The 14,382-nt window shown below is 40.4% G+C and overlaps 2 protein-coding genes across 4 annotated transcripts in view; one reads left to right on the top strand and one right to left on the bottom strand.

Annotated features, from left to right (window-relative positions):
* Nucleotides 1–6,012, top strand: part of LOC116707287 (ubiquitin carboxyl-terminal hydrolase 22) — a 30,904-nt gene extending 24,892 nt beyond the window's left edge. Inside the window, exons 8-13 of one of the 3 annotated variants that reach the window (XM_032544586.1) lie at nucleotides 379–537; nucleotides 1,393–1,519; nucleotides 2,625–2,716; nucleotides 3,154–3,216; nucleotides 3,696–3,845; nucleotides 3,938–6,012. In XM_032544586.1, coding sequence (XP_032400477.1) covers nucleotides 379–537; nucleotides 1,393–1,519; nucleotides 2,625–2,716; nucleotides 3,154–3,216; nucleotides 3,696–3,845; nucleotides 3,938–3,980 — 634 coding nt within the window. In that variant the 3' untranslated portion in view covers nucleotides 3,981–6,012. Of the gene's footprint in view, nucleotides 1–378; nucleotides 538–1,028; nucleotides 1,363–1,392; nucleotides 1,520–2,624; nucleotides 2,717–3,153; nucleotides 3,217–3,695; nucleotides 3,846–3,937 lie in introns of those variants that run through there. The other 2 variants (XM_032544585.1, XM_032544587.1) reach the window with 2 other exon arrangements.
* Nucleotides 6,013–6,553: 541 nt separating this feature from the next.
* Nucleotides 6,554–13,865, bottom strand: LOC116707288 (somatostatin receptor type 2). Its single transcript, XM_032544588.1, has 2 exons — nucleotides 13,579–13,865; nucleotides 6,554–11,234 (listed from the first exon to the last, which is right to left on the bottom strand). Exon 2 carries the CDS (start codon nucleotides 11,195–11,197, stop codon nucleotides 10,085–10,087), a length of 1,113 nt encoding a protein of 370 aa, XP_032400479.1. The 5' UTR covers nucleotides 11,198–11,234; nucleotides 13,579–13,865; the 3' UTR covers nucleotides 6,554–10,084.
* Nucleotides 13,866–14,382: the final 517 nt, after the last annotated feature.

Below are 14,382 nucleotides of genomic sequence, written 5' to 3'. Positions count from 1 at the left end.
ATGACTCATCTAATCAACAATGATAATGCGTACTGCATGCATTCTACACTGAAAGCCTCCATTTTGCCAAGGCTGCAGTCCATCCTTCATTGGGCTGTAATAATACAACTTCCATATGTTAGGCCAATTTTCTCTGATGTAACACTTAATTGAATTGCAAATGGACCTGGAAGAACAGTGTGTAATTTATGCACATGCACACACTCAATCTTCCAGTAGGATTAAACAAAAACATGATCAGAATCTTCAGAGGTTTTGTATTGCCATCTATGTCATCATCCTTTCATCATGACCTGTAGTAAAGGACCCACAAACCTACACACAACCACACAGTATTTATTCAACTTCATAATCAAACTCTTTTTTTTTTTTCTCTAGCGGGGTTTCCACGACGATAGATCCATTCTGGGACATCAGTCTGGACCTTCCTGGCTCATCAACGCCTTTCTGGCCCCTCAGCCCGGGGGGGGATGGCAGCACAGTCAATGGAGAGAGCCATCTGTCAGGGTCCACCACTCTCACAGACTGCCTACGCAGGTACAGCTTCAGTCAGCTGACATCAGACAGATTGCCTTTTTTTCTGCCTGTCAGGTTTCTCTTTTTATATTAAAAACATTTGGCAAGGAAAGGAGGGACTGCCATTTTTTCAATTGGCTTATTTTCCTGTATCCCTTCTGCCACCTCTCCAAATTTTTGGATATCAATCGTCTCCACTTGAAATGAATTTCATTTATCCCTCCACTTGTTTGAGGGGTCACTTATTGTGTCTGCTCAGGCACAACAACCCTGTTATCCCTGGATCTCATCTTCCATCATCACAAGGCTGGCAGGGCAGATGTCACCTCTCAAATCTCCTCTACTGCCTCTTCATTCTTGCAATTTCTTTTCCTTCTCTTCTTATCTTATTTCATTCCCTCTCCTCTCCCCCTAATTCCAATCCCCTGTGCCCTCACCCTCTACCTCTCACATTTGTCTCATCCCCCCACCTCGCCTTCTTTCCTTCAGACTTTATTTTTTTTTTACTGCAGCACCTCACACATCCCTAGTTGCTGCAGCAAGTCTCTTAAAGATACAGAACTGGTTGGTGCTGTTGCCGTGGTGATAGAAGCATTGGCATTACCAGCAAGGCTTTGGGTTGGGTGGGCTGACATACAGACTGGCCGCACCAAAACTCGGCATGCAAACATGATGCACAAGCCCTCGTAAATCTTCCGATTTACTTCAGATCTGTAGAAGTATAACTAGGTGAGATCAAAGGGTTTATGTAACATAGCAAAAGAAAATATAAACTATCCTCTTCTTCCCAGTTTTCACTTCCTGTCTCTTGTTTGCCCACATGTTCTCTACTTGTTCACACCCTCTTCTTCTTTTATTCCAACCCTCCCTCTGCAGGTTTACGCGGCCAGAGCATCTAGGAAGCAGTGCCAAAATCAAGTGTGGCGGTTGCCATAGCTACCAGGAATCTACCAAACAGCTGACAATGAAGAAGCTCCCCATCGTAGCATGTTTCCATCTTAAAGTGAGTCAGCCAGTGACGTGTACTGCCAATTATCACTTCTTACAATTTCTGTCACTTTCTGACAATTTTATTATTTCAGGCTACACTGAGCTTAAAAATTTCAAAATATTAAGCTTTAAAAAAGTCTTCACTGAAGCCGTCTAGGTCTTAAATTATTTCAAATAGGTCTTCATTTTCCTGTGTCGTGCAGTTTTTTTAAAATTCCGTGATTTTTTTTTTTTTAAATAAGCGAGACCCCAACCTCAGCTCCGCAACTTCCGTATACAACCTACGTGTCGCTTGTGGATCAGAGCCAGCACTAAGAGCGGAGGTGTTCTGGTCTCCTTCACAAGGTGACTAAACACCAGTCCTATAATGCGAAGGATATGGGGGAATTGTTTCAGACAATGTAATGGTCTCAAAAAGGTCTTGTTAAAGTCTTAAGTTTGAGTTGGTAAAACATGCAGAAACCCTTAAATAGGGTTGTGTAATCTAGATACTTATTTTTTCATAATTTTGTCCTATTTAGTTATCTTTATTTAGTTTTGATATTTTTTTTTTTTTTGAAACAGCATTCTTACATATTACAATAAATAAATATAAACTGTAACAGATGCTAATTTTGTCTTTGTGTGTATACAGTCTTACATCTGATGGAGGAAAATTTCAGATTTTGCAGTGCTTTAGCTTTCTGTTACACTGTGTTCATAATTCAATTCAGTGGTTGGTGCATTACCTCCTACTGTGTAGCCCTTTCACCGAGTGTCCCAGGACACCCATGACTTCAATGACTCGTGCCGTCCTCCGCTGGCCATGTTTTATTTATCATAACGGTACTGGGGGGCCTATAATGTATTTATGACATTCATAGGAACATGCTTCAAGAAGATTGTCTAAGATCATTCCAAGCCTGTCATTAACTTGTTGTGAATGTGTAAATGTGTTACAGACAGGGTGGAAAACATGCATTCTCACTAGCTGTGTTTTTTGTATGTTGTAATGATGATGCTTGTTATTTCTAAATGTGTTCTTTTCCCTCCCCCCACTCTCTCACTTTCTCTTTTACCATTATTCTGCCCCTTCCCCCCTCTCTCCTCTCTTATGCTTCTTCTCTGGCCATCTCCAGCGGTTTGAGCACTCTGCCAAACTGCGGAGGAAGATCACTACATATGTTTCCTTCCCCCTAGAGTTAGACATGACGCCATTCATGGCATCCAGGTAAGCCTCTATCTAAGCTTTTCTACCCATATAATTGACCTTGTCCCGCCAGTCTTCAAATCCAGATATAAATGCACAGATATTTCTAAAAAACAACCCGTACAGCCATTTTAACGTTTGTACATACTATATGATTGATACTACATACTTGTACCTACAGGAATTGCACACATCTGCATCTCTGCCAAAACGGAATAATCCCTATAAATATGTTTAAATGTCAGTAAAGCATGCAGTAGCTGTAATGCCCCACCCCTGGCTGTAGCATCCATTCAGCTCTGTTCAGCGACCTTAAGATCATTCATAGATGCGATCATTCTGCCACCTAGTGGCTCATTCTGCCACCTAGTGGATTTATGTGTCAGTGTAGCATGTTCATGCATGCATGGAGCTTTAAAAATGCTAATGTCTTTCTACTCTTTTTCTGTCTCCCGCAGTAAAGAGAGCAGAATGAATGGGCAGTATCAACAGACGGTTGATGTACTAAACAACGACAATAAGTGAGTACCTTTGAAAACATGTACTACAGCAAACTAATTTATTAACACTGCTGCTTCACAGCAGTACAGACATAGCAGAAATTTCTCCTCTAGCATAGCAGCACATGCTAAGGACCTGAAGCTTCCAGCTGTGACTTCCCCAAATTAAATCAATTTGAAGCTTATTAAAAGCTGCATAGTTTTCTTCATCCATGACAGTTACAATAGATTTCATTGTCCGGGACGTTTACAGGGAATTTACTTTCTTAATACCATTGACAGGGTGCTTGTAGTAGAGACAAGAAGTAAGTATGCAAGGTGCTCTCTGATGAGGCCTCTAATGCACAAGAAAGACCTGAAAGAGCATCAGTATGGGGTTTAAAAGAAATACAGGTGCCCATATATTGGGAGGATAGTGGGCTTTATGGGATACTTGTGTTTAAGTGAAGTCACACAACAGAACAAAGACAAATTCCCATCTCTTTGTCTTTTATTTCCAGGTATTCCTTGTTTGCTGTGGTCAACCACCAAGGCACATTAGAGAGTGGCCACTACACCAGCTTCATCCGCCAGCACAAAGACCAGTGGTTCAAATGCGATGATGCCATAATCACCAAGGCCAGCATTAAGGATGTACTCGATAGTGAAGGGTAAGAATAGAAACAGGACATTAGCAGCACTTCAAAATGTTATGCAGTATGCAATTTATATCAAATGTTTCTTTCTCTCTCCCCTCCATCAGATATCTCTTATTCTACCATAAACAGTTCCTTGAGTATGAGTAGTCTTTGTGACCACTGACCATGAAGAACCACTGCTTCTACTGTGAGAGCCAATGGACTGGGGACAGGATGAAACACAATTACACAACCTACCTGAAACTCTTTGACTAACCAGTCTGCTCCTCCAGCTCTGGAGGACAAAAATAAAAAGACGTGTGAATTCATGCAACCTTTCAAAAGACAACAAAAACAAACAAGCACTGAGCTACTTCTTGGCATCTACTTGACAAAACTGAATGAAGAGGAGTGTAGAACGAGGAAGAGTCAGGCGTCGTCAGTTCCAGGCTTGGGAGGAGTGAAGAGGTCCCACACCCCTCACGTTCTCTCCCTTCCCCTAGGGGGACAGGGGCTGTCTTGAGTGTTGATTGGGCACATCTGGATTTTTTCTTACAGTATTCTGACCCCCTCCACTACACACACACACACACACACACACACACACACACACACACACACACACACACACCACACACACACACACACACACACACACACACACACACACACCCTCTCCATTTCTCTCCCATGGTGCTATCGTTTCAACTGACCAAGCATTTAACTTGATTATGCTGACCAAGCATTTAACTTGATTTGTTGTCATATGCATATGGGACTGAACGCAAAACGTAATAGAATCAACGTGTTATGAACTTTGCAAGAACATTTTTTTTTAAGGTATGGTTATGATTCTTATCATTTGTGAATTTAGTTATTCCGTACTGTATAAATCTCGTATACATCTATTGTTTAAGAGCAAAAAAAACAACATGGGAGAGCTTAGAGACGCTGCCTTTGCCAGTTCCTGGGGATGTGCTGCCATGGAAACTAAGCGGATTTGGACATAAGTGTGCCCTTGTTCCATTATTTACTGTGTTGATTGTTTTATTTTTAAGTCTGGTTGAGGGCAGGGAATATCTATTTTTTTAGCAACACATTGAATTTTTGTTTACTGTTTTTTCAGTGTCTTTATTTTGATTTCTTTTTACATTTCAGTACAGTCATATTTCCCTCTGTTCTTGTACTGGAAATGTTTTTGGACGTGTTATACTTTCATTCTTGTGGAATTGTTGGTATAATGATGGTGATGGTTAAATTGGCTAACCTTTTGCTGTTTATGAATTGTATGTTGAATGTGAGCTTTGGGTTTTGTATGGCATTCTGAAGAGAAGACTCGATACATGAACTCCAAATGAGATCTTATAATGTGAGAATGCGGTGGTCTCGCCTCACTTAACACCTTGAATGCTCTGTGCAAAAACAAAAAAAAAACTGCCCATTTAACAACACTGCATGCAACTGGGCTCTCATGATCTTATATGTGAAAAATTGCCCTCACCATCAACTCCAAGGCCTGGTGCCAATCATGATTTTTTTGAGAGGTTTGGGGATGGGAAGATGGATCATGTGAGATATATATATATATACGGGGTAAAACACATTGCACGTATATGGGCACTGTGCGACCATAGCCTGGTCATGAATACATCAGTGTTAAAACTTCTCCATGGCAACTGTCTGTGTGGCTGGTGTAGACCAGTGTGGTTTGTGGTGTCTTGCCTCTGCAGTGCATTAAACCCAGTGCTCTATTCAATCAGTATGCTGTCAAGTCAGACTCAAGATAATGCACATACACATCAGGGTGTTGTGATCTGTTTTGTTTTTAAATATCACTGATTGTGTATGTACAGTATATATATATATATAAAAAGACTAAAAATATTCACTCATGTATAAGATGAGGGCCCTAACCTATCACAGTAATGCCACATAAAAACACAACTCCTGGTTGTTTAGCTGCTCTATAACTTAAAACAAACATGCATAGCCTTTGGTCTGCTGCAGAACCTCAACTAGAGGGCAACAGCGGATGTCCGAACAGTAAAATCAAAGACTTGTGAAATGATCGCACTTTGGTTTTGATGTATCATGGAGCAGTTAAGGCCACCCAAGGACATTCAGGGATGCAGCTGAAACGAGAAGGAAGAGGAGAGCTTCATTATCCGTTTCAGTGATTAAACTCAGAACAAAACTGGAATGTGTACGTTCTGTCTTTTGTCTCATTCTTCCATTCACACTTTCCATCATTAGGACAAAATATATGTCCCAGATTTGAAACGCTTCTGTTTATTCATGTTGGTGTACTCTTATGGTAGAACACACAAGCGCTGTAAACAGGTTTGTTTGTTTACCAGGAGTTGCTAGGATGAATACAGTCCAACACACTTGCAAACATGCACCTTTTAGGCTTTCTATTAAACTTAGTGTTTTTTTTCTGCCCTGAGAGCAGTTCTAGTTGTATTTGAGTTTGGCGCCACTTTGTGGTTAAACCAAGAAGCTCAGAGGTGTGGAAAAAAAGAATCAAACTTGCTGAATATAATGCAGGTAAACTGAAAAAGGGAATTTATATATCTTCAATGACATATATTTTCCTACTATTTCCTACACAATAATGCATCATGATAATCCAAACGTTTGATTTAATGAAAACATACACTGCTGAAATATTTGGCATCTTTTTGCATTTCTTCATAAAAAACATTTCACATATTTATAGTATTGCATCAACAAAATGACAAGTCACTTATTACTTTATTAAGTTTCAACATAGCCATACACAATCCATGTTTGCTCCATCAAACTTGCTGTTTCATTATAATTTAACAAAGCAGAAACTGGAAAAACATCCATAATGCCAATTTTCTACAGAAACAGCTATACTTTAGACCAATTGTAAGATTTCCTAAAGCTAATGAAACAGTATTTGAGCAATTCAAATAAGGCTCATAAAAATCTAAATACTAAACACCAATGGAGCAAATACTAAATAGAAAATCTGCACTATGGACTTAAGAAAAGCTGCTGAAAAATAAACAAGCACGGTATGAAAAGCCTTTGCCGGAATCATAATTATATCTACAACAGCCAGATGATTTTTACAACACAAGACGTTTGATTTTACATTTTGGGGCACAAAAACTATGCACTTTCATCAGGTTTGATGTAACTGAGGTGTTTGGTTTTGCAGCCTTAACACAGTCTTCTATTTTTTTCGTCAGTTATCTTAGCAATGTCTACATTGATAATTTATGTCCAGATTCATCTCTCTATTATTATTATGCTAATTTGTGTAACCATGGGACCAACGCTCTTGGTCACTGTTGCTATGGAAATATAAGACACTAGAGGTGTGTCATGTCTCTCAATGGTAATAAAATGTTACAGACCAGGTAACAAGTTTCAATACTGCAGAGAGGGAGATTGGATATGGAATTTGATTAGTCATGGATGGTGGTTCACAAATTGTGTGTGTGTGTGTGTGTGTGTGTGTGTGTGTGTGTGTGTGATAACAGCAACAAACAGAGAGTTTGTTGAGTTCCTGGGCGGCTGGGGCTCAGTGGTAGAGCAGTTGCCTGCCAATTGGACGGTTGGTAGTTTAATCCCTGGCCCTGCAGTCCCATGTCAAAGTGTCCTTGGGCAAGACACTGAACCCCGAGTTGCCCCCGATGCTGCGCCATTGGGGTGTGAATGTGTGTGAGTGTTTATCTGATGAGCAGGTGGCACCTTGTACGGCAGCCTCTGCAACAGTGTATGAATGTGTGTGAATGGTGAATGGTTCCTGTACTATGTAAAAGCGATTTGAGTAGTTGTTAAGACTAGAAAAGCGCTATATGAAATACAGCACATTTACATTTACATTTACACAAGGATGATTCTTATAAAGGAACACCAAAGCCTCTTGAGCATAAGTGTTCTAGCCCTTCACAAATTCACGTCACTCAGACACATAGATTCAGAAACAGAAGAGGGTCCAGTGTCATTATACAAAGTGTTTACAAATAGCTTGCAATTGTTTTCTGTACTACAAAACAGTGAAACAATAATAAACGGAACATGTTTTAAATGAATTATGTTTAAATCCATCTTAAATCCCAGTTTACTACTTCCAAGATAGTGACCCATCCATTTCTTGGGAGCAAAATAATCCTTTACAAAATACAATCTAAACAGGTTTTCACGCTCTCAGATGACAAAAAGTCAAAGCTGAGCCACTACTTAGCATTCATACTGAATAATTTAGAATCATGCAGTCTGGTATTTTGATAAATGCCATTACTGTAATAGCTACAAACAATGGCAGCAGCCTTATTATGTTATATACATAAATAATGGTAAATGCCATGACAAAGAATAGTTTCCAACGGAAGGCCAGTAGCAGCGGGCATACAGGGGCATTACTTGATGTAATACTATTCACCATTGTAATAGAGTTTTTATACATCTTAGCAGCACTTTGGTTAGAGGCTGGCTTGGTATATCGAGCCAGTACCATTAAAGTAATCAATTATGCATGTAGCTATATTGAAGCAGCTAGTGACACAGGACAAAATATTTGCCTGCCAACTGAACACTGTTATTCACATTTACATTTGATACATTTTTCACAAGAAAAATTGGTCCCACATTAAATCATTTGACTGTTGTACTACAAAACACAAGAATCAATGGCACTGACATTCATTAGTTACGCACAAGTCAGATTTAGAGTTTCAAAACTAAATGACACTGAATATAAAATCCTCTGACGTTTCACATAGTCTCTTTGTCTATTTCCTGTACAGTTATTTACAGTCAAAAAGTGAAAATAACTTGCAGATGAGACAGAAACAAAATACTATGTTTTTTACTATTAGTTTTTTTTGGGCATGTTTAGACCTTTATTCAACAGGACAGCTGAAAACATGTAAGGGGAGAGAGCGGGGGAATTACATGCAGCAAAGGACTGCCGGTCAGAGTCGAACCCTGGCCCGCTGTGTCGAGGAGTAAACCTCTATATATGGGCGTCCGCTCTACAAACTGAGCTATCCGGGCTCCCGTATGTAGTTATTTTTAAACACTGCAGTAACAGGCCCTCTGCTGTAAACTATGCATATAATCCCGGGTCTCCAGGGAAAATCACCCAGGGGACCATTTGCAAGTGGGCGTTAGTGTTCCTTCTACCTCAATACACTGAGTCAAACAGATTCCATTTTCATTCAAAGCATAGACCAAACAGTTGTATGATCTTCTGATTATGTTATAATGGATTTGTTTCCAAGACAATGTCTCAAAGGCCAATAGAGGAACAGTGCAGTTGGACGTTCTGAAGTTTTTTTTGTCCTCCTTAACAAGAGCCATGTTCTTCTGTGACATGTGTATTATTTAATCATGTATTTTCCCTCTTTGATGTGATCTGAAATATGTTGACAACAGTTGTTATTTGTTTCAGACAGAGATGCTCACAAGTCTCTGAGCTAGAGTCTAAGTCAAGTCTCAAGTCTCTCGTGGTTATAATGAGTGTTGCATCACCTGCTGCATTCTGTCCAGGCTGCTCAGAACACTGCATAGCTAAAAAGGTTTTTCAAACCATGTAAAATGTTATTATGACTCATTTATCTATTATCATGCAGTATTAGCTTGATTAGTAGGTTTGGTATATAATAAAAAATAGGCTATAGCAATAGAACAAAAAAACAAACAAGACAGGAATGCGTTACTTTACAGGAAGCTTTAGTTAATAATTGTATTTTTCCTTGTAACATGAACATACAGTACAGTACAGACCAAATATTGAGGTACTCAGGTTTTCAGGACAATCTTGCTAAAATGAATGAGATGTGGTTGAGCCAGAATGATTTATCTTGATTGCACATATTTAGCATTCAGTGATTCTTTTGTTTGGGCCTTGTTGTCTGAAGATTTAAACCAAAGCTTCTGATCAATGGCATAGCAGCTGCCGGTGCGGTCGCCTTGGTTGTTGTTGTCCTTTAATGTTTGGCGGTGCGCAGTAGATTCGTTACGTATTACGTAAGTAGGTTTACGCAGGGAGGGGAATAACATTCAGCTCATCCAAAGTTTCCTTAAAATAAAGAATGTTCACGAGTCCTGCATCTCGGGTCCTGGCCGAGTCTGAAGTCATTTGAAGACGAGTCTCAAGTCAAGTATGAAGTCACTGTGTGTGCGACATAAGTGCAACTCGAGTCAAAGTCTCAAGCTTGAGTGCCCATCTCTGGTTTCAGATATGTATGAGTCTGTGTGAGTGTGTGTATTCGAGTCATATCACCTTCCTCTCAGATGCTGGTCTGCAGGTCCCCATTCAGCAGAGTACTTTGGGTCTCTGTGGGGTCATTTATCATGCGAGACTTATCCTTCCGGCTGTCGCTGCAATCAGCCTCATCCAGCCCACCCACCTTCTTAAGACACAGAACATTCTGGAAACTCTTTTTGAAGTTCTCCGACAAGAAGGCGTAGAGGATGGGATTGGCACAGCTGTTGGCGTATCCCAAAACCACCACAAAAGCAAAGGTGCTCCTCAGGATGGGAGTAGTGCTGATGGTTCCTGTCACCGAGGTCACGTTGAAGACGTAAAAAGGCAACCAGCAGAAGACAAACACTGCCACCACGATGGACACCATCCGAGTCACCCTTCTCTCTGAGCGCTTCCTCTTGGAGGAGCCCACACGGATGCCTGAGGACTTCACCTTAAAGATGATGAACAAGTAGCAAAGGCAGATGACCAAAAGGGGCAAGAAGAAGCCCAGGATGAAGGTGTAGAACATGAACACTGTGTAGTAGGCCTCTTGTGGCTCGGGCCACACAATGGTGCAGAAGCAGCCATCGTGCTTTGTGATGACTCCGCTGTAGATAACGATGGGCAGATTAACCATCAGTGACACCCCCCACACTGCTAAGTTAATAGTCTTTGCCATGCGCGGCTTGCGCCACTTTGTGGATTTAATGGGATGCACCACAGCTAGGTAGCGGTCGATGCTCATGACCATCAGGCAGAAGATAGAAGTAAACTGGTTCAGGGAGTCGACGGTCATCACCACCCTGCAGAGCACAGGACCAAATGGCCAGTGGACCAGCGCCAGCTGGATGGCGATGAAAGGCAGGCCCAGCATGAAGAGCACGTCGGCCACTGCCAGGTTCAGGATGTAGATGTTGGTAACTGTCTTCATCTTGGCGTAGCGCAGGATGACGTAGATGACGAGGGAGTTTCCGCAGAGCCCCACAGTGCAAACCAGAAAGTACAAACAGGTGATGACCACCGTGCTGGTTTTGTTGAAGCTGTGGTCTGTGTAGTTCCCGTGGAGGTTGGACTCATTGCTTTGCATGAAGCTGTCATACATGAGGTGCTCCGACAGGTTCGTAGGGGACGATGGGAAGATCCAGGAGTCCATGATACCTCACTTTCTCACGCGGATTATGGCATCTCACCTGCACACATAAAGACTTATGTCAGTAACAGCGTAACATACTTTAAAATTACCTTTTTACTAGACAATATTTTGACAATCTGGTTGATAGAGAATTTGATAATCATTCCACTTGATATGGATTATGTCATTTGATTTTATATAATTTATATGATTATATAATTATATGAATGTCACTTTTCTTCAATAGTCACCATCTTCATCAGATATTAAATGTGATCTCTTTCTTCCTTTCTACTTGCTGTTGGATGTTAGTCTGTTTAACCAATGTAATGAGTAGTTTCAATATAAGGGATCCCTATGACTTCATAAATCCATGTTATCTGTTAGAACGCTTTTCTAGATGTTACAGTATGTTTACTTGTGTCTTTTAAAGGTCCCTGGTGTTATCAGTTACTGAGCTGATTGGATCTCCTTCCAAGACTGTGTGGGTGTTTGTAGACTGACTGATTGATATCTTCCTGAGTCTCTTCTTAGCTTTGTTGCGCCTGTTAGGGCAGGACATGGACAGCTTTATCATTCTTATTGGTAGAAAACATTTGTGACCTAATACATTCCCATCCATGCTCCAGGCGACCTTCAACCTGAGCAGAGGTCTAATCAGCCACAATAACTGAAATCACTTGTGTGGGCGTTCAGAGGCATTAAATAAAAAGAACATGTCATTTTTCTAATCAGCCTTAAGACTCTCTGGAGAACAGACCTGATTGATAGCATATGTAAAGGAGAGAACCTCAGGATGTTTGGCTGTGCTTTCTACGTGAGGCCAGACATTCCTTGTGTGTTTTCCTGGCCAGCCACTGCTACTCACTACTTACTCTGCACACCCTACAGTCATAAGCTCTCCCTGGGGAAACGCTTGCCCTTCACATGTTGCTTAATTATCAGCTGCGACGGGTTACACTGAAATATTTGCTGACACATTTTTTATGTTTATTGGGGGGTGTGCATGGATGTAAATTATTCCCAGCCTAAGTAATTGAATGAGTGGAATCACAGTACTGACAATAGCTTTGCCACAGTCAGATTGAAGTCACTGCCAATGCACAGGAGGCAAACATGGTCCGACAACTTAGTATATAACATAAGAGGTTTAATAATGCCAGTGTATCATTTTCAGCCGGGCAGCGGTGCAGGGTGCACACTGCTTGGAGTCTTGTTTTTGGTAAATAAGCGACTACATTTCAGCAAAGGGTGGTCGATTCTCACTATGATACATCAACAAATATTTCCTGAGCAAGATACTTAACTCCTAGTTGCTCCAGAGGTGTGCGACTTCTAATATATAGCAATTGTAAGTCGCTTTGGATAGAAGCATCAGCTAAATGACATTTATTGTAATGTAATGTTTGAGCTCAGGGAAAACACATTGATGTTTATAAAAGTGAACTGTCTGAGTCAGGTGGATGGATATATTATTGAATAATGTAACATTTGGAAAGTCAATGGGAGAAACATATTTTTGTTTGTGTTGCATAAGATAAACAAGCATGATAGTTCATTATTACTATAGAAACAGAGCACAACAGACCACCTTAATAAAAACAATACTCTCTTGAAGCACTTATTTCTGTTGCTGAGGTGGACAACAAATGGAATCTATCACAAGTCACCGATTATGGTTGGTAAGAGTAAGATTTTGTGAACTGTTAAATTGCTGTATTTGAGGCATTGTTCATACTGTGCAACAGGTATTCTTCCATAAAACCAGCCCAGAGACAGCACAGTCAAAAGAGAGAACAATTCAGTTTGCCATCAGAACAACTAGTGAAATAATATTTTAAATAAAGTGGCTACTTCGAAAAATAGTAATAAAAAAATAAAATAGTATGTCAGTATTTTTAGATTTTTCATATAGTGTTTTTTTATCTTAAGTGTCATGGCCATGGATTCTGCTCTAACCTTCGGTTTTAGCAGCTGAAAGGTAGAAGATTAGAAGATGAATATTCAGCTACCTGAATCAATTATTACATGCTCATAGTTAATTATGCAAATCCAGTTTATGGAAAATAAAATATAAATAAGGTCAAGTCAGGAATTCAATTTACAATGTTAGTAAACCCAGCACAGACCCAGCTGAGGGTTTTGTTTCAATACACATGCCAGAACATCATAATTTTACCAGTTAACAGTACAATTGCATAGTGAAACAATGAGACACGGCAGTAAATATTGCAGCGAGTGCTTACAATGTCCAACATGCTCAACTTGACAAATTGTTTACAATGTACAAACTTAATTTGAACGGAATAATCACAATAACTTGCTGATGTAGGATACTATCTTCGCACATCTGAGACAATTCACCAACCACTCTACTGTGAGTCAACAAAGTATCGTCTTACCTGCAAATGGATTTAATCTCATTATCTACAAGATGCGCCACTTCTGTGCGGATGAAAGTATTTCAGTGTTTAGGGCTGACTCATCTTCTTCATCTCCAAATATTTCTAGTTTTTCTCACTGGCATCAAATTAGGAAACCTCTCTGCAATGTGATTTTTCCTTTAAATAATCCCATAATCTAGCCTGCATCACACACGACGAGAAAATGACAGAAAAGGTCGGACAATTAAATAAAATACAAACGTGCTCTGCACGAAGCTCCGATTCGCTCGTGGTGTGATGCGCGCGGTGACTGCCTCCAGCCGGAGAGCGCGGATATGTTAAAGGACGCACAGGAGGTGCTGAAGACACTTACCCCTGAACGAAAGAGGCTGTTTCCTGTGTTAGACCATATGTTACAGAGATCCAGCCCTGCATACAGGTGGAGCTACGTGAAATAGAGCTTACATTTTAATGGATCTTGATCACATGCATTGATGCACGGAGTGAAAGCCTTGTTGAACATAACTTATTGATAAGGTGAAAGTGGGCACCAATAAGCCTACTTAAATATGTCCATTTTGATTTACAAGAATAACAATATGAACACACAGTAGGCCTGCTGGGGACCAATGCTCGATAGGCTATAACCTTTCTGTTAGTTATAATCCATCGTGCAAAATTGTACTTATTGCTGTGTGCAAAAGTCTACGACTTGTTTCTCACAACAATCAAGTCAGTTGTAGGCTTATGGTTGAATAATTTACCACTAAACCCAGGAACACTTCTCAGAATCCTTTCCCCTTCACCATGGAGACTTTCAAA

The sequence above is a fragment of the Etheostoma spectabile genome, chromosome 19 (assembly GCF_008692095.1).
Source record: "Etheostoma spectabile isolate EspeVRDwgs_2016 chromosome 19, UIUC_Espe_1.0, whole genome shotgun sequence".
Classification (NCBI taxonomy): domain Eukaryota; kingdom Metazoa; phylum Chordata; class Actinopteri; order Perciformes; family Percidae; genus Etheostoma; species Etheostoma spectabile.
Note: the sequence above shows the minus strand (reverse complement) of the source record. Positions and strands in the feature narration are given on the sequence as shown.

Excerpts from the sequence above, each read along its gene's own strand:
- LOC116707288 (XM_032544588.1), bottom strand. The coding sequence starts at position 11,197 with ATGGACTCCTGGATCTTCCCATCGTCCCCTACGAACCTGTCGGAGCAC.